This window comes from Papaver somniferum, unplaced genomic scaffold, assembly GCF_003573695.1.
Source record: "Papaver somniferum cultivar HN1 unplaced genomic scaffold, ASM357369v1 unplaced-scaffold_99, whole genome shotgun sequence".
Classification (NCBI taxonomy): Eukaryota; Viridiplantae; Streptophyta; class Magnoliopsida; order Ranunculales; family Papaveraceae; genus Papaver; species Papaver somniferum.
Window position 1 is genome coordinate 4,249,040 of NW_020653081.1, and position 24,625 is coordinate 4,273,664.

The following is a 24,625-nucleotide window of genomic DNA, read 5'->3' on the forward strand; positions in this document are numbered from 1 at the left end:
ACATTTCCTTACATAATGATCCGCAAACCATATGTATGTAGTGTGAACTACAAAATAATTCTCCCCCTTTTTGTCAATATAAATTGGCAAAGATAGGAAACTAGTGGGATCATAATGAAATTCTCATAGAGATACCTCATGAACAAAAGAGAACATATCAACTTTGTTTTGATGATTTCACATATAGTCGAAACTTAGTGTATTTATGAAGGAGTTTATAAAGATACAAGAAAACCCTTACAATATTCCACAACCGCACTCCTCACAAAGATTTGGCAACTAAGCATAAGTTCAATTAAGAACTCTCCCCCATAAAATGTCATTCCCGAAAGAGAAACAAGAGCGACCTTACTTTTACAAGAAAAAAAGGATTTCTTTGGACATTAACAAATTACATGAAACATGAATTTGTATCCAGAAATCTCAATCAAATTAACCACAAGAGAACCCTGATTAATTTAATCGGAAACGCTCATCATAAGTGAACTTAGGGAGACACACAGTACTTTCACATTGAAGTGGGTCAGGGAAAGATCAATACTGCGGAATATACCAAAATTCATTCTTTTTTTTTATCAATATTTGCATAAAGACATATAATATACTTAATCTTTGCGATCAAAAGTTCATCTTATCTTCCATCAATATTTGCATAATGACATAATAGTCTTAACTTTTGATGTATATGGGACAATCATAGTTCACGGACGCAAACACATATATCCCATAACAATTTTTGCAATATATGAAACCAATAAAGATTAATACTACAAAATCATCTTCCAAATAAACTAGAATTTAAATAAATAAATCTAAAAACATAGCAAGATGAAGAACGTTGGAAATAGCTATGTGTACTCACAACAATTGCTATTCCAAACCCTAGTTATCCTTCTTAAAACACAAGAATAAATTCTCATAAGAAGTTTCCTAGATAAAAAAAAAAAAAAATCAAGTTTCTTTGATAATATCATACCTTTTAAAGGGACAATCATAAAAGGTATCACTGATATCCTTGATTCTTTTGACCGTAGGGACTCCATATTCATGAGTTAGAACATTAACTTTCTGATCAACAATGCGGGAAAGATGCCTAGCTTTGACACAGTCCACGATGAGTTTCTTCTGATTCTGAATCAAGATATTTTGATTTTCAAGGATTTTGGTCTGACCATTAATGAGATGATTTATTTGCAGTTGAAGAATTACAAATTCGACCTTTAAGTCATTCTGAAGAAGAATTAATCTCTTGACAGATTCACCAATCCATGAGTTGTACTCTTTCCATGCAATCATCTTTTTCAAGACAAGTTCTTGAAATGAATCGCATCCTTTAACGTCTTCTTCCATCTCAAGATTCACCACTTCCTGAGGTCTTGAAGAGTTCTCCATTTTTTTTTTAGGGATGGAAAAACAGTACATAAAATATATATGTTTATAAGCAAAAGGAGAATACCCTTGTTAAGGAACCCTAAAAACTCCCAAGCACGAACATTCGTGGACCTAATAAGGCAGGTTAATGGATCAAAGGGATCCAAAAAAAAAAGGAAATACACCTTTTTGATATATCTTACTTTCATAGCTCAGTAATCAAGAGAATCAATTGGAGCAAAAATAAGAGATACAGTAGTTACTGGGAGTTAAGAATTGGCTCAACCTTCACACAAAAAGTAAATCAAACACAAGACTGATGATATCCGATAGTAAACTTGAGCAACTCTCAAAAATCATCCTTGCAACTTTGAAGTTAGATACAAGGATGAAGCTACCTGGATTTAGGTGGCAGAGTGAGATGCAATCCCATCATGAAGATTGAGATATGAATTGTGAGTACCATCTGAAGGTTTGATTCTTGTACTCCTTGCCTTTCTTTGGTTATTTCTTTTTCCAGAGGAAATAGTCATAACCCTTTTAACAAATCCATCAGAGGGATTTGTCTGAGGATTGAGTCTAGGACCTCTGGAGATTGGTTCCAGATGATTAGAATTGTGAGATTTCCACCTCCAAGACTTAGACTTACCAGTTTTATTCTCATGACCACTGGGAATGTGTGTATTTGTGGTGTAATAATTTGTACCATGAGAAGGAACACGATTCTAGAAAAGATTTTGAGATGAGTGACCATTGAAATCCTTTTTATGAGAGTTCTGGTTTTCTGCAGGAATAAACTCCATTGTAGATATCGTCAGACAATTTACTCTGTCGACTGTAAAAAGTAATAGATTTCGAAGCTCAGAAATCTGTTCTTTCTAGCAAAACAATGTAAAATATGGTGATTCTTTTTCCCGCAGAAAGAACAGGTTCATGGAAGATAAACATCGGAAGGAACCTATTTTAAGTTCATAGCCTTATTAGAAGACCGCAAGTAATGTAAACATTTTTTAGCAGGAACTTCTTTTTGAGTACTTTTCTTCATGAATGGTAACTCCACTTGAGAATTAGTGATTGGCACAGAAGATTTCCTCATTAAGACAGAGTTCTCCTTTTTTAGGATTTGCATTGTTTCTGGGCTAGAAGAAGAGATACATCCATATTCTCTTTCTCAACACGAAGGCTGTTTAGATCTGATGAGTGAGTCTCGATCAAACGTCTCTAATTGAATATTCTTTAACAATATTTTTCAAGAGTACTAATCTTTTCACGCTATAGAGTAGTTTCTTGAATAAGTTTTTTGATATTGTTAGAGAATGACTTAATGATGCTATAGAGTTCCCGTTCTCCACCAAGAAACTTCTCAAGCTCATCAATAAGTTGTTCATGTTTTTCTTCAAGATACTTTATCTTAGCTCCTTGAGAATCAATAATCTGAGCATTTTTTTTCAGAGTTCTGGTGAGTTCCATTTCAGCTTCAGACATAGTTTTAAATGTCAGATCAGAGGAAATGTTATCAGAATCTGATAGCAAAGAATTTTTACCTCGGTATTTGGAAGAATCAGCAAAGGAGTTATCCTTGGAGGTAAGCCCAAGACATTTAGCATAATCAAAACTTTTGGAACTCATTTCTGTGTGTGCGAGTTTGAGAAAACAACTATCCACACAAATCGGATTGCCACAAACACAGACTTATGAGGTCTTAAACGTGTTTGCCTGCTCTGATATCAATTGAAAAAGCGGGGGTCTAACAACCACACCCAATATTTCGCTTAGCAATCTGTATGGACTAACTCCAATATACTTTCAAGAGAATCAACTAGACAATCATACTCAATCTTGAGAAAAGTATATCCAAGAGTTATATCTCTATTTCTCAATTCAATCTGCAATCAAACAAATAGGAATTTGTGAACCCGATTGAATAAAAGAAATAACTTGGACGGTATCAAAAGCCAATATCCAAGTGTCAATCAATATAATCAACAACCAAAGGTTGGATCCATAATTGATTGAACTTACGCACAAGCTGTGATATTCAATTATATAAACAAATATAATACAGAAAAGAAATAACACAGATACCGGAAATGTTGTTAACGAGGAAACCGCAAATGCAGAAAAACCCCGAGACCTAGTCCAGATTTGAACACCACATTGTATTAAGCCGCTACAAACACTAGCCTACTCCAATTTAACTTCGAAATGGAATGTAATTGAGCCCTAACCAATATCACACTGATCAAGGTACAGTCGTGTTCCTTACGCCTCTAGAACCACGCCGGATTCTGGGCACTTGATTCCCTTAGGTGATCTCACCCACAACTAAGAGTTGCTACGACCCAAAGTCGAAAACTTGATAAACCAATCTGTCTCACACAGAAAAGTCTATTGAATAGATAAATCTGTCTCCCAATTGATACACCAGACTTATATTCCCGAAGAACAACCTAGTAATATCAATCACCTCACAATAATGTTAATCGTATGGTAGCGAAACAAGATATCGTGGAATCACAAACGATGAGACAAAGATGTTTGTGACTAGTTTTTATCTTGTCTATCAGAGATTAAATCTCGAGCAAATCTTAGAGAATATGGTACTCAATCACGATAGAAAACAGCAAGATCAGAACACACAACTACAAAGAAAATAGTTGGGTCTGGATTCACAATCCCAATGAAGTCTTCAAGTCGTTAACCTACAACGTTTTAGAAAAACCTAAGGTTAAAGGAGAATCGACTCTAGTCGCAACTAGTGTCACACAGGAGGTATGGGGATTAGGTTTCCCAGTTTCTAGAGTTCTCCCTTATATAATCTTCAAATCGGGGTTTGCAATCAATATTGCATTCGTAACAAAGCATTCAATATTCACCGTTAGATGAAAATATGATTAGACTCAAGCTAATATCTTCCAACCGTTAGATCGAACTTAGATTGTTACACACAAATGAAAAGTGACTTCATTTGCATATGAGTAATCGTACCTTAAACGTGTACACCTTTGTTGGCTCAACAATAGGTAACCGAAGTTAGCCATATGAACACTTTCATATCAACCATATTCATCTTAACCATAACTAGTTCAAATGACTCAAATGAAACTAGTTCTATAGTTGTTCAATTGTTTATATTCTCATGGAAGTATACAAGACACAACTAAATCAGAATCGATTTTGATTCACTCGAATCAATTCATGAACATTATAGTCGCGGGTTTCAAAAGATTGCATTCCTTATTATATAAATGTATTAGTTCATGAACAAACCAATTTTAGAACATAACCTACTCCAGTATGCAAACGGGGTATGCATACCTAAATGTCCGGACTAAGTTTGGGTTCTCCAGTATGCAAACGGGTACGCATACCTTCCAAACTCAGTTGAATTTTCAGAACTTGAAACTCACGCCATTACGCATACCGGTATGCATACTAAGTTCCCGAACTTTCATTAACCAACCAGTACGCATACGGGTATGCATACTATGGTTCCCCGGACTTGGAATAACTTGCAACAGTTAGCATGCAAGTGCGTAGACTGTGTTATATCCAATCATGGTTAATTGTTCTAAACTCCCATTTCAATCATTGAAACATTCTTAGAAGGCGACAATAGATGTCTTACACAAATTATTAGCTTCAAAGCAATTTTCAAGTGATCGAATGATCAATACGAAACATTCCGAGTGTACATCAAATGACTGTCTCACACAAATCATGTAAGATGTTACAATGCGATTTTCACATGATCATCTTTTGACTTTCCTCAAGAATATAAGATGATCTTGGTTAAAGCGAAAGCTTACCAACACATATTTCGAGAAATATGTAAGCGAGTTAAACTCCGTATACGACTTTTGTCTCAAATAGGAGATAGAGTAGATAGACTTTTGAGTGATAGATGAGTTCAAGTATCCACATACCTTTTTTTGATGAAGTTCCATATACCTTTCAATCAATGAACGCCGTGAAGTCTAATGCTCAACTACACTTACTCTCCTAGTCCGAGACTTAACTATAAGTATACTGGAAATCAAGACTTATAGTTTTGACAACTAAACTTGACAAACAAGCTTGAGATAGCAACGCTTGCGAGTTCGACCGAGCAGTGATCTAACGCTTAGTGTATTCATCAAGGAGTTTATAAAGATACAAGAAAACTCCTACAATATTCCATAGCCCCATTCCCCACAAAGATTTGGCAATTAAGCATCAATTAAGAACTCTCCACCATAAAATGTCATTCCCGAAAGAACAACAAGAGCGACCTTACTTTTACGAGAAAAGAAGGATTTCTTTGGACATTAACAAATCAGATAAATATGAATTTGTATCTAGAAAACTCGAATAAATTAACCACAAGAGAACCTTAGTGATTAATTTAATCGGAAACGCTCTACATAAGAAAACTTATGGAGCCATACAGTACTTTCACATAAAAGTGGATCTGGGAAAGTTCAATATTGCGGAATATTCAAAAAGTTCATTCCATGTTTTATTAATATTTGCATAAAGACATAATAAACTTAACTTTTTACAGATATGAGATAATTATAGTTCACAAACTTAAACATACATATCCCATAATATTTTTGCAATATATAAAACCATAAAGATTAATACTGCAAAATCATCTTTCAAATAACTTAGAATTTAAATAAATAAAAATATAAAACATTGCAAGATAAAAATTGTTGGAAATAACTATGTGTAATTACAATATTTTTTATTTCAATCCCTAGTTATCCTTCTTAAAAACACAAGAATAAATTCTCATAAGAAGTTTCCTAGACATTAAGATTCTTGAAAAATTCTTTATCGTCCCCGAACTTCTTGTCGTCAACAGACATTGGAACATAAGGTTCATGAAGAAAGGATCCAATTCCAACGAACCTTCTAGACTGATGTTGAACCAGGGCCTTCTGAATTTCAAGAGTTCTTAGAACAATAGCCTTTAATTGCTGAATCTCCATCCTTGTTTCTTTCAACTCTTCAAGAACACCAGAAAACTTCTGAAGATTTGAGGGGTTAGACCTTGGTTTTCTCATATTCTTCATTTTTCTCTTCAAAATTGTAGAGGAATGAGGTTTTATCTTTTTCCTTCATGATTTATGGCTTAACCTAGGTTTTTCCAAAACCATTATAGGTTAACGACTTGAAGACTTCATTTAGGATTCGTGAAGCCAGACCCAACTATTTTCTCTATAGTTGCGTGTTCTGATCTTTCTTGTTCTATCGTATTGAGTACTATCTTCTCTAAGATTTTCTCGAGATTTATCTCCGGTAGGTAAGATATAAAAAGTAATCACAAAGCTCTTCGTCTCATACATTGTAATTCCGGAATAACTTCTTCTACTACCATATAGTTAAGTTATTGTGAGGTGATTTATATTTCTAGGCTGCTCTTCGGGAGTATAAGACCGGATTATCAATTGGTTCCTGTTCACCTTGATTTATCAAAATACGGAACAAACACTTCATAGGTACTTTTGTGGGAGACAGATTTATCTATCAGAATAGACTTATATGTGGGAGACAACTTTGTTTATAAGTCTTCGACTTTGGGTTGTAGAAACTCTTAGTTGTGGATGAGATCTGCTAAGGGAATCCAGTGCGCAGAATCTGTCGTGGTTCTAGAGGCGTAAAGAACGTGACTGTATATTAATCGGTGTGATACTTGGTTAGGGCTCAACTACATTTAAATCCGAAGTTAACTTGTAGTAGGCTAGTGTTTGTAGCGGCTTAATACAATGTGGTGTTCAAATCTGGACTAGGTCTCAGGGATTTTATGCATTTGTGGTTTCCTTGTTAATAAAACTTCTGGTGCCTGTGTTATTTCTTTTCCGGATTATATTTGTTTATATAATTGAAATATCACTAGTTGTGCGTAGTTCAATCAATTGATAAATCCGAACTTTATTGTTGGATAGGAATTGATTAGCACTTGGGCATTGGTCTTTCGTACCATCCAAGTTATTTCTCATATCAATCGGGCTGACAGATTTCTATTTGTTTGATTGCAGATTGTATTGAGAAATTGAGATACAACTCTATGATATCTTTCTTGGTTGAGCTCTAATTTATAAGCTGGTACTCTCAGAATTATATTGGAGTTAGTCCATACAGATTTCCGAACGAATTATTGGGTGTGGTTGTTATACCCCCGCTTTTTCATGAAGTAGTAGTAGTCTTTTTATAGCGGCTTAATTCTAAGAGTATTCAAATCTGGTCTCGGAATTTTTCTTCATTTGTGGTTTCGTAATTAACAAAATCTTGTGTGTCATGTGATTTAATTTACTTCCACACTATATTGGTATGTCTTTATAATTAAAGTATAAATACACTAATACGTTAACAAATACTAGGTTTAATCCCATAGTTTAGTTCGGTATCGAACATATATTATATACCAAGTGTACATATTTTGGTTGTCATCTTCTTAATAGTTCCTATATGTATTACATCACTCAAGGCGTGTCTTGAATAGGTTGATGTCGAAAAAATTGCGGTGTACTTGGTACCTTCGTCATTTCAGGTGTCAACTTTAATTTCATGGTAGCAATCTTTTTGTCAATTTTCTAAGGTGTCAATTTTTATTTTTAATAGAGTATTCTTCAACGAGTTTTTTTTTGTTTAACCATTTTTTATGTAAGTTTTCTCACGATATCAACCTTTTTCTTTTCCATGGTAGCTTGTCTGCTTCTATCTTAAATACTCTCTAATTTTCCATAAATTTTCTTGGGGTTGCTACTGTCTAATTTTTTTTCAACTTGAAATTCACTCAACCTAACTAGGTCTGACTCATATTTGACATGAATCTGAACGAGACTTGAATCCACAAATAGTTCGTATTATGGAATTATTCTTAAAGGTGACATGACGAACACTTTTTGAAACAATGACTAAAATGTATCATATATTGCAAAAAGATCCTTCTAATTTCCTCCAATTTTCAATCCATTAGGTAATTTCAAATCAAAATTATCAGAACTGTTCAACGTAGGGCTACAGAAGCTCTACCTAGCCCGTCAATTCTAATCTGCAATCGTGCTTAACCCAACAACCCAACCAGAAGATTTGATTTTTTTTTTATTTTTTTTTTGGAACCAAAGAGATTTTATTAAACAAAAAGCAAAGATTACATAAATGGAAGCCAGATATGGACAACAAGTCCTAAGCCCAACAACAGAAAATTAAAAACAAAAGGACAACAAGTCCAAGACCAAAAATAAAAGCAAAGTTTACAATTCAACAAAGATACCAATCAAACCTGTAATAAGTAGTATCTGGCCATTCCATTATGTGCATATTAGGGGGTCTTGTAGAGAAAATCATTGTCTGTCCCTTAGGTAGATGAACACTTTTTTTTTGCAAAAAAGTCTGCAGAAAAATTCACTTCTCTATAGACATGGTTGAAGTGAATATGTTTCAGTCTAGTACTAACAAACTTCCATCTGTTCCATACAAACCAAGGAAGCTTGTTTTTCATATAGGCAGAAATGGCAGCAGTGGAGTCAGCATTAATAGTAATTTTCTCCTTCCTGTTCTTTACAGCGCATTCCATAGCACAAAGTGCCCCCATAATTTCTGCAATGAAGTTTGTGGATATTCCCAAGCCTCCACTTTCAGCTGTAATGAATTCACCCATGTTATTTCTGACAATAAACCTATACCCAGCATTACCAGGGTTACCTCTAGATGCCCCATCACAACAGAATAAAAGATCATCTGTTTCAGGAAGAAAGAAGGAGTATTATATAGCCTTTGCAGATTTCACCCTCCTACAACCTATATTAAAGAATTTAAGAATCTGCAAATCATAAGTTGTATTGAACATAAAGCCTTTCAGTCTAATCTCACAGTCATGCACCATTCTTGTGATCTTGGATTTGGCCTTGTCACTGTCAGGCATGATATTATTAAAAAAACACTCTGTTCCTGGTGAACCATATCTCTACCATTATGTTAAATGCTGCTATGTACCACAATTCCTGGATAACTGAACTCTTATGTTTGCAAAGATTTATAACATCATCAAAAGACTTTGGATTTTTAAGATGTTGCCTATCCAAATCCATAAAATTTGACCATAATCACAGTTCCACAAAATATGGTTCATGTTCTCATGTTCTTTACGACAAAGATAACATCTGGATGCAAGTAACATACCTCTCTTAGTGGTGTTTTCGTCAGTACTCCCATCTCCTCTTGTTATTTTCCATATATTGCTTGAAGTGGAGGGATGAACACAAGAATTCCAAATTTTCTTATACCATTTTAGTTTTGGTTGCTTCTTCATGATCACATTGATAGCACTAGAAGTAGAAAATTCACCATCTTGAGTAGCAGTCCAAACCAGTTTGTCTTTTGAAGAAGTAATAATAGGGAGATCTTCAGTGGAAATGAAATTAAGCATCTCTTCTGGTATATTCCATGTATCATTCACAATCAGTTGTTTAACCTTCATGGTACTGTTCTGTTGTATATAAGGAAGTTTTTAATAATACTTTTATCATAAATCCATGAATCATACCAAACAGAAATATCTTCACCATTCGCAACTAGCCATCTTGTGTTTTCTTCAAACTCCTGAATAATCCATTTATACTTGGCCAAACTGATGATTGCTTATAATATGAAATCCACAAACTATTTTTATCTTTATTCTTAGCCAAAAAGAATTTTACCCATTCTTCATTTGAGTTCAGAATTCTCCACAGTAATTTCATCAATAATGCTTTGTTAATATCGTCAAATCTTCTAATTCCTAGCCCTCCTTCCTCCAATGGAACACAGACTTTGTCCCAAGCTATAGTGATGTATTTATGTTCTTCAGAATTTCCACTCCATAGAAAATTCCTTAAAATTCTTTCACAAGCCTCAATCAGTTTTCTAGGCCATCTGTATATAGACATATTATACAGAGGTATACCACTGAGTACAAAATTTATAAGAGTTAATCTAGCTTGAAAATTTAAGAGTTTGCCTATCCAAGTAGCCAGTCTCTTTTGCAGCATTTCAAAAAAGGACCAAAGATGTTCAGTTTTGACTTTTCCTTTAACCAGTAATAAACCAAAATATTTATGAGGAAAATCAGACAATTTCATGTTCATACATTCTGCAATCTGATTTTTTCTTGTGTCAGAAGTTCCATCAACAAAGATTTTGATCTTAGCAGCACTAACAAGTTGTCTAGAAGCATTTTGGTATTCAATGAGTAAGTGTTTTAGGTTCACCAGAGTTTGCTTGCATCCATTGCAGAAGATAAAAATATCATCAGCAAAGAATAAATGTGAAGGGAAGATACCTTTTCTGATGACCATAGGTTGAATTTTCCTCTCTTGAATTAGTTGAGTAAACTTTCTACTTAATGCATCAGCAGCCAAGACATAAATAATTGGAGATAAAGGATCTCCTTGTTTCACTCCTCTTCCAACACCAAAGTACCCAACATGACTCCCATTCACCATAATATAAATTTTTGTTGTTTTTAGAAGCACCAAAATCCAATTTGTAATTCTCTCTGAAAAATCATATTTCTTTAGCACTGCTATTAAGTAATCCCAGCTTATAGTGTCATAAGCTTGAGATATATCCAACTTTAAGACCACATTTCCACCTCTTCTATTAGTATTCATTTCATTAACAAGTTCTGATGCTAATAAGACTTGTTCATGGATGTTTCTTCCTTTGATGAAGGCACATTGTTGTGGAGAAATAATCTTTTGTAGTAAGTTGCTCATTCTTATAGTTAGAATCTTTGTAAATATCTTGAAACAAAAGTTACTTAGACCAATAGGTCTGAACTGTGAAGCTTTTTTTGTACCTTGAATCTTTGGCATAAGGATAAGAAAATTCGAATTTAGACCAGAAGGAATTAATTGATTGCTCCAACAGAATTGTATAGCATTTGTCAAATCTTCTTTTATAATATTCCAAGCCTCTCTGTAGAAAATACCAGTGTAACCATCTGGTACAGGATCACCATCTTGATTAAGACAAAAAACTGCCTCTTTAATTTCTTCTTGAGAAGGAATCTTCTCTAGTATTTTATTATCTTCTGAGTTGACAATATCAGGAATTGCTGATAAAAAAATTTCAGATATATTTACTGGTTGTGCTGCAAATTTCTCCTTGAAATGGTTGAGAAGTATATTTTCAATAGACTGCTTATTTGTCACAATGGCACCAGGAGTATCTTCAAGTTATGCAATATTATTTTTTTCCTGTCTGAGTTTAATATGAGTATGGAAGAATTCAGTATTTGCATCACCAAATTTGATCATAGTGTGATGATTTTGAGCTGCCATATCTCTGATACCTCTAGCTGTAACATAGTTATTTAATAATTCCACATTTGTTGGATCAGCATCAGATAGAATGTTAGTTTCAGTTACCTTATCTTCTGCTTCTTTCAGTTTCGTACATACATTCCCAAAAATCTCCCAATTCCATTTTTTTAAAATGATCTTCAAATTCTTCAGTTTGTTCATAAAAATGAAAACTGGATTCCCATTAATCTGTCCATTCCAAGATTCAGTGACTATTCTCAAAAAAATCAGGGTGTGACAACCACATCTTTTGAAATCTAAATGGTGCATTATTAGGCTTAAGAAAATCTGCAGTAGTTCCAATAAGACAACTGTGATCTGAAATCCCTCTTGAAGTAACATGATATTTCCATCCATTGTATTTACTAAGCCATTGTTGATTGAAAAGAGGTATATCAAGATTACAAAGAATTCTTTTTTACCACATCTACCATTTGACCAAGAAAATTGTAACCCACTTTTGGGAGCCTGAAGTAGACCACATTGATCTATCCATTAATTAAAATCATTAAGAGCTGAAGTAAGAGGACTCCTGCCACCCTTTTTTTCATGTATAAAAGTAATTGTGTTAAAGTCCCCTAAAACCAACCATGGTTTATTTAGATTACTTATAGTGAGCAAATCAGACCATGGTTCTCTTTTATTCATAGTAAGCACATCTGCATGAATTCCAGTGACCAAAACCTCTCCAATTTCTATTGTGATACATTGTCTGGTAAATAAAATAACTGAAGGGGGAGAAAGCGAACAATTCCAAAAAAGCCATAAATTTGCTTTCCTATGATCACACATATTGTGAATTATTTTATGATGCATTCCAGGAAGTTTTATTCTATTTTTCTTATTGAAATGAATTTTAGGTTTTTCTATAAACACTAAGCAAGGATTTATTTATCTAACTAAAGAACTCAATTTATCTTTGGCCTTATCCCTCTTCAGGCCTCTGATATTCCAAAAGATAACTCTCATTGATGAGTGTTTTGGGGAGAATTCCCCTTAGAAGACAAAATTTTCTGACTTTCTTTGCTAGCTTTTCTAGTAATGGGTGCAGGTTTTGTAGGTTTTGCAGGACCTTTCTTCTTTTCAGTAATAATCTTCTTTGTAATCACTTCAACACTAGTAGTTTCATGTCTTAATATAATAACAAGAGTAGATATTGTATTGCTAAGAAGTAAATCTGAAGAACTAACCTCTTTAAATTTCACCATCTTCAGAGATTGATTCACTAGATTATTCAGTGATGATAGGATGATCAATCTGAGATGTAGTAATTGTTACTTGAGGAGGAATATCAGAACATTGTATCTCTTTGACACTTCCACTTGATTCACCAGTATACTTTGTAGATTCCATAGAATGCAAGGGAGGAAATTCACCATTATATTCAGCATTATTATCCTGAATAAATGGAATCCACCAGAAGAAAAGTCTTGTACCGAATTTGCAGAAGAAAATTTAACTAAAGATCTTTCATTATTGAATTCAGGTAATGAATCATTCCCACAGATGTCAAAACCTTTTTGTTCTACCTTTTTTGGTCTCCACTGTTTTTTGGTATAGATACAAATCCATCATCAGAAGGATCTTGAGTATTCTCCTTTCTCTTAGTTCTACATTCAAAGACAAAATGACCTAGATATTTGCAGTGACTACAGAATTTTGATTCATTAGGTACTTGAACTAAGGGTGCACATGGTACGGTTTGGCTCGGTTCTTGCCGAGGCCGAGTACCTGTACCTCACTAGACCCAGTTCCAAAATTTTGGACCGGTACCTGTACCTTGTACCTCGGTTCCGGTACCATTCGGTACACGTGCGGTACCAGGTTTGGTATCGGTACCAATCGGTACTTTCTGCCAGAATTTCAGACAGATTTTCCTGTCATTTTTCTAGACAAATTAAGTACATGTTTTACCTGTTTTTCAATATATTAAGCAATATCTCAATCAAAGAACAAACTAACAAACACACACTGACCAAAGTCTTGAAAATATGAAAATATAACAAGTAGCAGTAACACACAAACAACCAAATTCTTGAAAATATGAAAAAAGAACAAGTAGAAGTATCACACAAACACACACACTGACCTACACAAAACTGTCTTAACCAACACAAACAATGCACTGGCGGTGGCATTATCAAGTAGACGTAGCAATGACTGGACAGTGGAGGCAATGACAAATACAAAGTCTTGAGTCTTGATCTTCTATTCCATAGCAGCAGCACTTGTGGTGGCATTATTGTTGATAGGACCAAGTAACGCTGCAAAAACAAGTAATAGCAATTAGTAACTATTAGTCTATGTCTATTACTGCCAAACAAAAGTAACAATGTAATATGTATATCAGTATATGTTATTTTTGAAGAAAAAGACTAAAAATGCTCAGTAATATTTCATTCCAACAGAACATTACTGATATCTAAAAATGCTATTCTTAAAGAAAAAACTAAAGTACACATACTAGGAAGGTGGATTCTATAGAGGTACTCATGTCTATAACGTAATAAAGCCATCAGTATATGTCAGAGCAGGCACTGATCTAGCATCAAAGTCTACTTGTGCAGAATAAAAGAATGAAGAACAATTCAAACATACACCTGGATAGAAATATTACTCATTCAAAATAGTGTTGCTTCTATAGTTCATGCTAAGTTCAGTTTCATTCATGTTTAACTTTTAATACAATGAAGTAGAAAACATAATACATCTAATCGAACATTACTATAGCAGTATGCAAAAACTATTCATTAGTTGACGATGACCGACATTACCCTCAAAATAAAGTACTTAGACATAGACGCGTTAATTGTTTATTATTCAAATTTTACTTTAAAACTTCATCAAACACAAAACATGCACCATATGTCTATAGGCTCAAAGCCTGAAACCCAATTTTTTGAAGAACAAAAAAATTCATTTAATTCACAAATTAAAACGATGATCAGTAAATACAATTTTAAACCAAATTCAAAGTCTGGGTTTCATATGAACTAAAAAACAATGAAAAATCAAAAGATTAAGAAGATAGAATTCTTACCAGTTTGGTGGAAATACAATCCAAGCCAAATCAATCAACTCTTGTAGAGAAGGAAGAAATCTTTTTGATATCTTAATTACAAATCTGATCCAATATCAAGGAAGGTAGAATTATTAGATATAATAAAAATAATGAAAAATGTATCACCACTCACCAGTAATTAATTTGGTAAAAAATACAAACCAACACTACTTCAAAAGAACCAAAAGATTCAAAATCCTAGGTTCCAAAAATCAAAATAGGAGATTCAACACTTACCCTTGGTTAAAAATTTCTCCTTTTTCTTCTGGATCGAGAGGTGTAACTGGTAAGTAAATCAAGTTCGTGGAGTTCTTCTAATGGAAAAGAGAAGATTCAGAAGGATCTAATGGAGTTCTTCAACTTATTCTCCTTCTGAGATAGAGAGGAGACCGAAAAAAAGAAAGAAATGAAAATGAGAAACCCTAGCCCTATCTTTCTATTATATACCACCCTTTAATCTAATGGCTATTATTGATTTATTACCCCTAAATCTAACGGCTATTACTGCTCGGTACATTCCGTCCAGGACGGCACGGGACTTGTATTGGACCGTGTACCTGTACCCCCGGAGGCCGGTTCATATTTTTTGGACCGGTACCTGTACCCTCTTCCTCGGTTCGGTACAAAACCAGGTACGGTTCCGGGACGGTCCGCCGGTCCGGCTCGGTTCCTGTGCACCCTTAACTTGAACTGATTGTTCAAACTTCCCATTTTTTGAATTAACCCAAATTGTACTTGGAATGGATTTAGATATATCAATTTCTACCAGAACACAGGCATAATAACCTACAACTCTTTTCAGGGTAATTTCATCTACTTTAATAGCTCTTCCAAGAATGTCACCCATTTGCAATAGGATGCTTTCCTTCCAATACTTAATGCTCAAACCAGGAAATATTACCCATACATAAGCAGAAGTAGTTTTCTCAGAAGCAGGATTAAAATTTGATTCCCAGGCTCTAAGACTTAAAACCTGTGATTCAATTTTCCAAAGTCCTTGCCAAATATAATTCATATCCTCCATATATCCAATTTGATTATAAAGAATCCTTTTCCTAGAGGAATAAGTTGAACCTTACCTTTAAGTTGCCATTGTTTGAATAAAGATTCAGAAACAGTATTCATATTGAGTTTGACCAGATCTAGTCTACCAATTAAACTGAATTGCCATTCATCTAGACATTCATCAATAATTTCATCAAGAATAAAGATAGAAGGAGAATCATTACCTTCTGTAGTTTTTGTAGAATCCATAATCGGAACCCTTAAATCAACTTTCTCATAATCGAAGTTGTTTCCAAATTTTCCAAATGATTATCAATTTGTTCATACATGATTTAGATTAGAAGTACCATATTGATTAACACCAATCATCAGAATTAAATTGTTGTAATCAGTGTTGATGAGATCGAAAAATGAGAAATATGAAAATTTAATACTGAGTTACACTTCGAGTCAATCTTCGAGTCAATCGCACCGATTCGCAGAGCCCTTCACTCAAGGGAGAAACTCCCAGAAGATTTGAATGAAAATAACTTATTTTATTCTAGTTTTTTGTTAGATGGAGAACAAAATATGTTTTCAGGAGAGCAATTTGTTGTCAACTTACCCAATAGGACAACCTCTATATATTTTGTTGATTTTATATATACGTGATACGTGTCGTAAGTGCAACAAATTTAATTCACTTATAATCTAGTTTATAATAAGATTCGTTATCGCAAAGAGCAGAGAGTTTTAGTTGTCAAAAATGTCACAAAGGGGGTTTGTTTTAGATTTGAAAGCAGAATAAATAACAAAGCAATTAATACTAATAAAGTTGCAAGCAATCAAGAGAAATATGATCGAGGAATCCTTCTTCGTTACTAACAATTATAAAATTAATATATTGATCAATCTTTATTTAATCACATTTTATCACCAACTGTAGAATAATAGGTACGCTTAGTTATCCCCAGTCACTAAGAAGTTTAGCTACTCATGGGATAAGCGAAACCCATTAGATACATATGATAAAATTTAAAAGAAAATAACTAAGGTGATGAAAATTGCTCCAAAACCCTAGGTTTATCCTTTTATGTATTTTCACAAAATTGTTCATCTACGTATTTTTTCCAAATTTCCAGATGGGCACAATGTTTCGAGAAACGGTCTGATAGTTATGGTCTATAGAGTGAACTATGTGCAGTCAGAACTTTTCTGCCATAAAGGTTGTCGTCAAAATTTTATTCTAAATAGATTCCGGACTCTATGAGATTAAACAAGAGACGCAAATATGATATGAAAACTATCCTGGTGTTTTTAGGGGCGACCCAAAAAGAATTTGGGGCGACTAATTTTATGCCCATCCAGTGAAGGTGGCTATGCGGTGTCTCAAAAGTATAAATTATCTATAATGTCATTCACCTTTATACTAAATCTAAACATATATAATATTTATTTTCATAATCATAATATTCCTTTTCTCCTTCGATTGAATTTTTTTTCATCATTTTAATTTTGATTGAAACTAAAGATCGTCGATCAAACAAATTTTAGGATTAATTGTTTAAAATTGAAACCCAAAATTCATTAACCTTACAGTTGAAACTTAGAACATCAAGAAAAAATCGAGTTAAACAAACAAAAACGGATAAATTGATGGTAGTTGTGATCCAAAATTAGGATTTGATTGCTCGAGATCATAAAGTTGATCGCAGTTTTTTATAGGAGTTACAGGTGGAGAAGTATAATCGGCAGGTATAAAGTTGATTTTATCCACCGATCATGGTTGATGTTCTTAAGAAATGAATAACATCAACCATAATCGGTAGTAAAATTAGATTGTTATCTACCAGTTTTTTTTGCGTCAAAAAATTCAATTTTTTTGTTCTAAAAATAAAGCATAATCGGTAGATAAAATCCACTCGTGCCTACCTATTGTGGAAGTAAAAAAATTAGAAATATTATTAGTTTGTGAATTTTTTTATTTTGGGATACTATCACAATTAGTAGAAAATGACCATCACGAAACTAATGATTGTACAATCAGTAAACTCCACGAAACTACCTATCGTGAAAAAAGAGAAATTCAAAATTCCACTAGTTTTTGAAAAATTTGAATTTGGGGATACTATCACAATCGGTGGATAATGACCACCAGGAAACTACTGATTGTATACAAACATCACAAATTACCGATTGTACATAGACTACCGATTGTACATAAACTAACGTTTGCCTTATTTCCTTTACATCAATCAATTTCATCTTTCTTATTTTAATCTCTCCGTTTATCATCAATCAATTCCCCTTGCTATCTCTATTTTTCTGTAAAATTTTCATCCATATTTGTTTTCTTCGATCAATCATCTTCATTTTTTTCTTTTTCTTCTCCTTTTATTTTTCAATTATGAAAGAATTTAAATCGATTTCAAAAGTAACCCTAACTCAACTTGCTAGTATTATCACCCTCAAACTCAAGGATGTTAACTTCCTCACCTGGAAATCTCCCAGAATCTCAACTTGCTATTATGTCTTACAAATTAATGACATTCCAGCCCTACCCTGAGAAATCTTCTGAATCCGTCCCTGAGGATAACCATCATAGTTTTTTTTTTATTTTTTTTTCCCGAATTGAGAATCGATTTTTTAAGAAATAATGATTTGGTAGTGTGGTACCCTGAAACTTTTATTTGGACTTTAAGCCCGAGCCCACCTCATTTGGGTGGAAGCTTTAATTGGACTGTGTGCAAATGTGATCCTAGTATCCAACGCTTAGGGAAACTCTTGTGGGAAGTAAATTCATCCATAAGTCCACAAGATATGAATCAAAAACGTTACAATTTTTTTTAAAGAGTCCACAAAACCATCAACTCCATTAGGTACTCCTCAAATTTAAGGGGTTGCTGCGGAGAGCCCATCCGGTTGGTGGATAACCGGATATCTGGATGATTTTCTTTTTATTTATTTTGTTTCTCTTCGGGACACAAACTGATCGGATGGAGTTTTTTTATTTTCTAAACAGTTGCATTTAGAATGCATATAAGTGTTGCTAGATTAAATTTAAGAGGATTGTTACGGAGAGCCCATCCGGTTGGTGGATAACCGGATATCTGGATGATTTTCTTTTTATTTATTTTGTTTCTCTTCGGGGCACAAACTGATCAGATGGAGTTTTTTTTTTACATAAGCAACATTTATAAGCGTGGCTAACTACAAAATTTTGGAGCCGCCACTCATTTCAGAGGGTCCATGAATATATGGCCGTACTGTAGGAGTTGCCCTTATATCCTTGGGGAGTGCCCTAATCTCAGTACGAGGGTTCTAGCCAAGAAAGGGTGCATAATTGGTAGTCTAGTAGATGCATTTGTGCCTTTTTCTCTCATTACCAGCTAGCCAGATGACACAAGAACTTTTCTTTTACTTCGCTGTTGTTCGACCATAGTTTCTTCCCTCGCTTTTGTATCATCAAAACAAGCTCTAGCAATTAAAAGGAATAATTTTAGGCTTTTAAATCCAAATTCGACCTAAACCCATACTCGCCTAAGTTTATCTTACACAAAGGTAGGGTTTCCTGTTTTACTTAATCTTCATTTAAATGTCATGTTCTCAATCCTTGCATAACTATCATGATTTATGTGTATCTGAGGCTTATCCTCCTTGAATCTAATCAATTTTATTTTCCCATGAATTTCCTTCAAACCATTGTGTTCGTCAATGATTTTTGCACCACAGGGAACTTGGCTTAAATCCTATGTTTTTGTGCGATTATTCTTCGTGTACTGAAATATGTATGATTTCAAGGGTTAAGAAGTGATTTTATGAAAATAGTGAATGACTGCAGCCATCCGAGTATCTCTTTTCATCATGAACTAGTCTGGTACTGAAACTGGCCTTTCTACTGTTTGTGAAAAGGACTCAATGAGTTCCATATTCAAAACTCCCCCGGTAGCTGAAAATTAAAATTCTTTCATTTGGATTTGTAATTTCCTCCCAACTCTGCAACTCAAAGATTTCAACCCATTGATTTGCCATACAAAACCACCTTGAGTTTTTTTTTTTTTTAATTCATGTTTGCGCCACTTAATAACATGAACTGTCTTATTTATGAAACACCATTGCATTACGTTTTTGTTATGTTTTAACATTCACTTAGTCTGCTGATAAAATTTGTGAGCCTTTGGCATGACTCCTATGAACTGATTATGTGTTTTAACATTTCTTTTTTGCATACCCTTTTCTTTGTCAAGTTACCCTATAGTACAATTACAAAAACTAGAGAGAGACATTTAGCATGATTTTGATGCATTGAGTTGTAATGTATGGGAGTTTGTTGGAGTTGATAATGAAGTTGCATAACAATATCTTGACGACAATTAACAGGAAATCTAGCTTTTATATTACCTTCATAGATGAATGATCTTGTTGCTTTCATTTTTTGATTAGAAGTAAGAGGCTTACGAATTTTTTTTACAAGAAAAATGTAAGGTAGGGTTCAATATCTCTGTTCACATTTGTTGTTGTGTGATGGTGTAATTTGATCGACGTATAATCTAAGATTTAAATATCTTCAGAATTCATTGTTTTGATTTTGTTAGAGGGAAAGCTAAGCATTCTTGGATTTGATAATAAAAAACGTTGATTGAATTGAATTGAGTTTAGCATCCTAAGTTTTGTAGAAGGTAAGAATGGGCAAAGCACTGTTGTATGAGATTTGGGAAAGCCAGCAACTGATAGTAGTATAGGGATATATCTTATACAATTTAAGGTTTTGATTTTAAATTTCGTGTTTTCTTCTCTTCGATTTGGAGGTGGAGTGAACATTATTTGCAGTTCCCAAATGAAACTTCTGAGCATTACAGATAACGTCATTAGTTGAATAGTAGTTAGAATTTCAACCATGCTATGAGACTTGTGTAACCGGGTTCGAGTAGCTAGGGTTTAAGTTGTTGATAAAATTCATCTAGCAAAATTACATCAGGTTCATGTTATCATCATCTAATACATACAATTCATTTGTTACAGAATCGCTTTAAAAGCTGCCACATCTTAGGTTCACGTTCCTAAATACTTATTGGCTAAGGATCAGAAAGAGAAGTTTATACATGGGAACAAGAGAGGTTTATGAGCAAAAACTGAGATCTGGTAATCTCCATTATGACCCAACCATCAACCCTGGCCTTGGATCCCCTCGCTGCCCCCGCTGTCTCTCTCTCATAGGCCCTAACTCTGTCAGTAATCTTTCTCTATCTGAATTGCAAGATGAATGCTCACGGTTATCATTTAAAAAAAAAATCCTAACGTTAAATTTTGTATGTGGAAACCAGGAAACAGGGGAGACTATCAACGGCGTCTTACACGGTTTCACTGCTGTGGTAATTGGACTTTAACTCCTAATCATCTCTATACTTGAATTGCATTTTTATACTTCGATTACATGTGCGGGCATCCAGTAAATCATTGAAGCTATAAGATAACTATCTACTTGCTACCACCCGATATTACTTTTGGATGTTTTGATCTATTATCAATCACTAGTTGTTTAACTTTCTAGTTTGTTCTTAAGAGGTTAAAGTTCTACAGAGTTGATTTTCTTATAGACATTCTGTCATTCTGTTTTTTCTTTTTGCTTGGTGATATAGATGATTAAAGGATGCATCATTTTTTTTTCTTCTCTTCTTTAAATTATTGCGGTTTGTTTGTTGTGCAGGCAGGATCAGGAGCTGCTGCACTTTTTAGCGGAATCCAGAGTTATAATTTAGGTAAACTATATGTACTATAGTTGTTTGAGATTAGTGTTCTGTGGATTTTTCTTATGAAACTACTTTTTTGTTTTGTTTTTTGCAGGGATTCCGTTTATTCAAAAGCATGTGAAGTGTCCTAAATGGCTTCCTTTCGCTATTGGGGTAAAAATGTTTAATTTTAATTTCTTATAATCTTCTAATTACGCGGTGGACTACAATTTTCTTTGTGTCCAACACATTGTCTGTCATGGTTGAAATCCATTGATTTCATGTCAAGTATAATTCCCTCATTTGTCAGGTTGTGCCTTTTGGAGGATGTATTCATAAAACGAACGATATACACTAACATGATTTTTTAAGCTCATGCTTTTCCAAAATTGGGAATCTTGTATAGCATCGCGTTTGTCCTGTATTTATTGTAGCCTACAGATGCATTTTCCTCGGCTCACTGGGAAATTTGTTCTTCTTTTTCAGATTCCTTCATCTCTATTGATTTCAGCTACCAGTGCAACGTTAGCAGGTACTTACCCGCCACTCGTAAAAATTAATCTTTTACTTGCACTTGCTAGTTCTATTCATATTATTGACATAATTCACCTCATTTTAGATTAACAAATTCTTGTGGCTTATCGAGTTTTTTCATTTCAAAATACTGCTAATATGCTCTTTATCCTATTCTGTGGTTGTTTCTTAATAGACCTAACTATTATGTCTGTGTCATAGAATGTAAAAAAGGTTTCGTTCTGCGTCAAATGTTGACTCCCGTATAAGATGATTGTTACGGTGGTAGATTTTTCTCATAAACCTACTTATCCAGTAACTGAGCTTCCTAGAACAATCACCACAGACAGCTACGTCAAAGATTCGTGACACCATTGACCCTACAAGTACAATAATAGCAATGATGATTATCGCAACAGAAGATTTTTCTCTGCTTATTCCAGACTAAGTAAAGCTCTTGTCTTTTCCATAGAGATATTAAGATTTTTCTCTTATTCCAGACTAGGTGATGCCTTTTATAAAATTAAGTGGGACATATGCTATCTAAAACATTTAATGATAATAATTTGTATCGGTTATTTAGAGAGAAAAAGAGAAAGAGAGAGAGAGATAGGTGAGCTTGGGTTCTTTCTCTTGAAGTTGCCCCCTCTTGTTTAACTATTTAGCAGGATCGTTTTTTTTCCTTTACAGGAGTAATTTTGACTCTAGGAAGGGAAATGATTCCCCAGTATTGTGTCCATTAATCAGTGCCTCCAGTATTTAAGATTCCCAAGTATTGTGTCTAATAATTGGTGGACCTGCACCTGCATGCCAGAAGACGAAGGATGAGAGGAATATAACGAATGAGGGGTTGGTAGGAAAATGTAATAAGGATTAAGGAGAAAGCCACTTAGGAGTATAAAAGAAGTAATGATTAGAGGAGGGAAAAACTGAAATTAATAGTGGATTTTCTCTCAAAATGAGGAATTCTGGGATGTTTTGTCCATGCTAGTACTTATATAACTTAGTTATTCCTCCGAGTAAAACTTGGAGCTATAGGGGTACCATAGTATCTATAGCAAGGATAGGCATCTTAGTAATGTGAACTTGGCTTATATTCATGGAATTTGATTCTCTTGGGTAACTAAACTTCCAATGAGCAGTCAGAGTCAAATGTAGGTTATCATCTAGAAACTACAATGGTTGAGGATGAACACATACGTTATTCTGTTAATTATACCTCCTCGAATAGAGATAGTTTGTTTAATGGTGGGAGTAAATAAGTTATTCTTTAGCTTGTCTGCTTTTTCAGAGAATCTTGTTCTCGTTATGCTAGTCTAGTCTGTAACTAAGGATTGGTCAAATATCGGATATTATAAAACCTTAAAGCTGTATATCTACACTTAACTTTGCTTCAGCTTCTTTACGTTTCTTAAAATTATGACACCGATATCATCTGAGAACCTTGCAGGTTATGCAGTTCCTATGTTTGCTCAGATGTCGGTGACATCTTATCATGCTGCCTCAGGTGCCTCACATTATGGAATATCACGCCTAACCAGTTACATCGAAGAATCACACAACGTGCAGAAGAAGCCAACCTGATCCTGGGAAAGCTGTTTTGAAATAAATGTACACCAATTCTCAAGTTTTGCAGATGATTCCTCTCAAAATCGTTTTTGTTCTTTTTCATTTTTGACTCATAAGGTTAAATAAAATGCAAATATGCCATAGAAATCACCGGCACTTGGTCTCTTCACCTCAATCCGAATACTAACTTTTCTTTCTTTTTCTTCGTCTCGATAGCTTTGTGATTCTTATTGTGCAAAATATATGGTTTAGTGCTTAATTTTATCTGAATTTAGTTTTAATTTTAACCGTTTAAAATCTTCATTGGCATATAAGCACAACACCACCACCACACCAGTTCAATTAGTTTACAAGATTTTTTATGTCCACCTTCTTTTCTTGATCAGATACTTTTTTTCTTCTGAAACTTCAATTTTTCGATCTCTCCTGATGAAGGCCTTCCATCACATCCGGTGATGGAAAATTAGAAAATGGTGTAAAACAGGAAAGTTAGAAAATCCTCCATAATAACTAGAGATGGTTTAAGTCGTCTGTGTTTGGGTTGCTCATTCAGAAGAGCAAAACTAGAGCGGGTTCTAATAAAGTAGGTCTCATTATGTAGTCTCAAGCTCATAGTTGTGTGAAGTTCCTAAGTCAGACGCAATTATGCAAAACTTTTGAGAAATGCAAGATTTTTTTTTTTTTTTTTACAAATAACATGATTGTGAATTCTTAATTTTTCATATTCAGAAACTTGGACAGTAAGTTCTAACAGTGACAAGATAAATTCTTAATTTAAAGAGGCTTTTCAGTTCTGTCAATCAAGCAGTGATCAAACCAAGACTTGGCTACCACTGAAGAAGAGCTTGGGTGGTTTGAAAGCTATTGCACATGAATACTGCAATAGCTTGAGAACAGTGTTCCATGTTTGGCGTTCGGGTTTTTATATGAGTCTTCTCCTATTTAGTGTTTCTGCACGTTACTAATCTAATCCCGTTTCATTGCTTTGTTCTACTAGATGTTTTTTTCGGGGCTATATAATGAAGGTAAGAATACTGCACCCGACTATAACTTTCGACTATCTG

At 34.1% G+C, this 24,625-nt stretch overlaps 1 protein-coding gene across 1 annotated transcript; it reads left to right on the top strand.

Moving 5' to 3' along the window:
• Positions 1-19,122: 19,122 nt before the first annotated feature.
• LOC113346479 lies at positions 19,123-23,759 on the top strand. Its single transcript, XM_026590030.1, has 7 exons — positions 19,123-19,311; positions 20,773-20,978; positions 21,075-21,122; positions 21,458-21,509; positions 21,595-21,653; positions 21,966-22,011; positions 23,443-23,759. The coding sequence occupies exons 2-7, from the start codon at positions 20,853-20,855 to the stop codon at positions 23,574-23,576; spliced, it is 465 nt and encodes a 154-aa protein (XP_026445815.1). The 5' UTR covers positions 19,123-19,311; positions 20,773-20,852; the 3' UTR covers positions 23,577-23,759.
• The last annotated feature ends 866 nt before the right edge of the window (positions 23,760-24,625 follow it).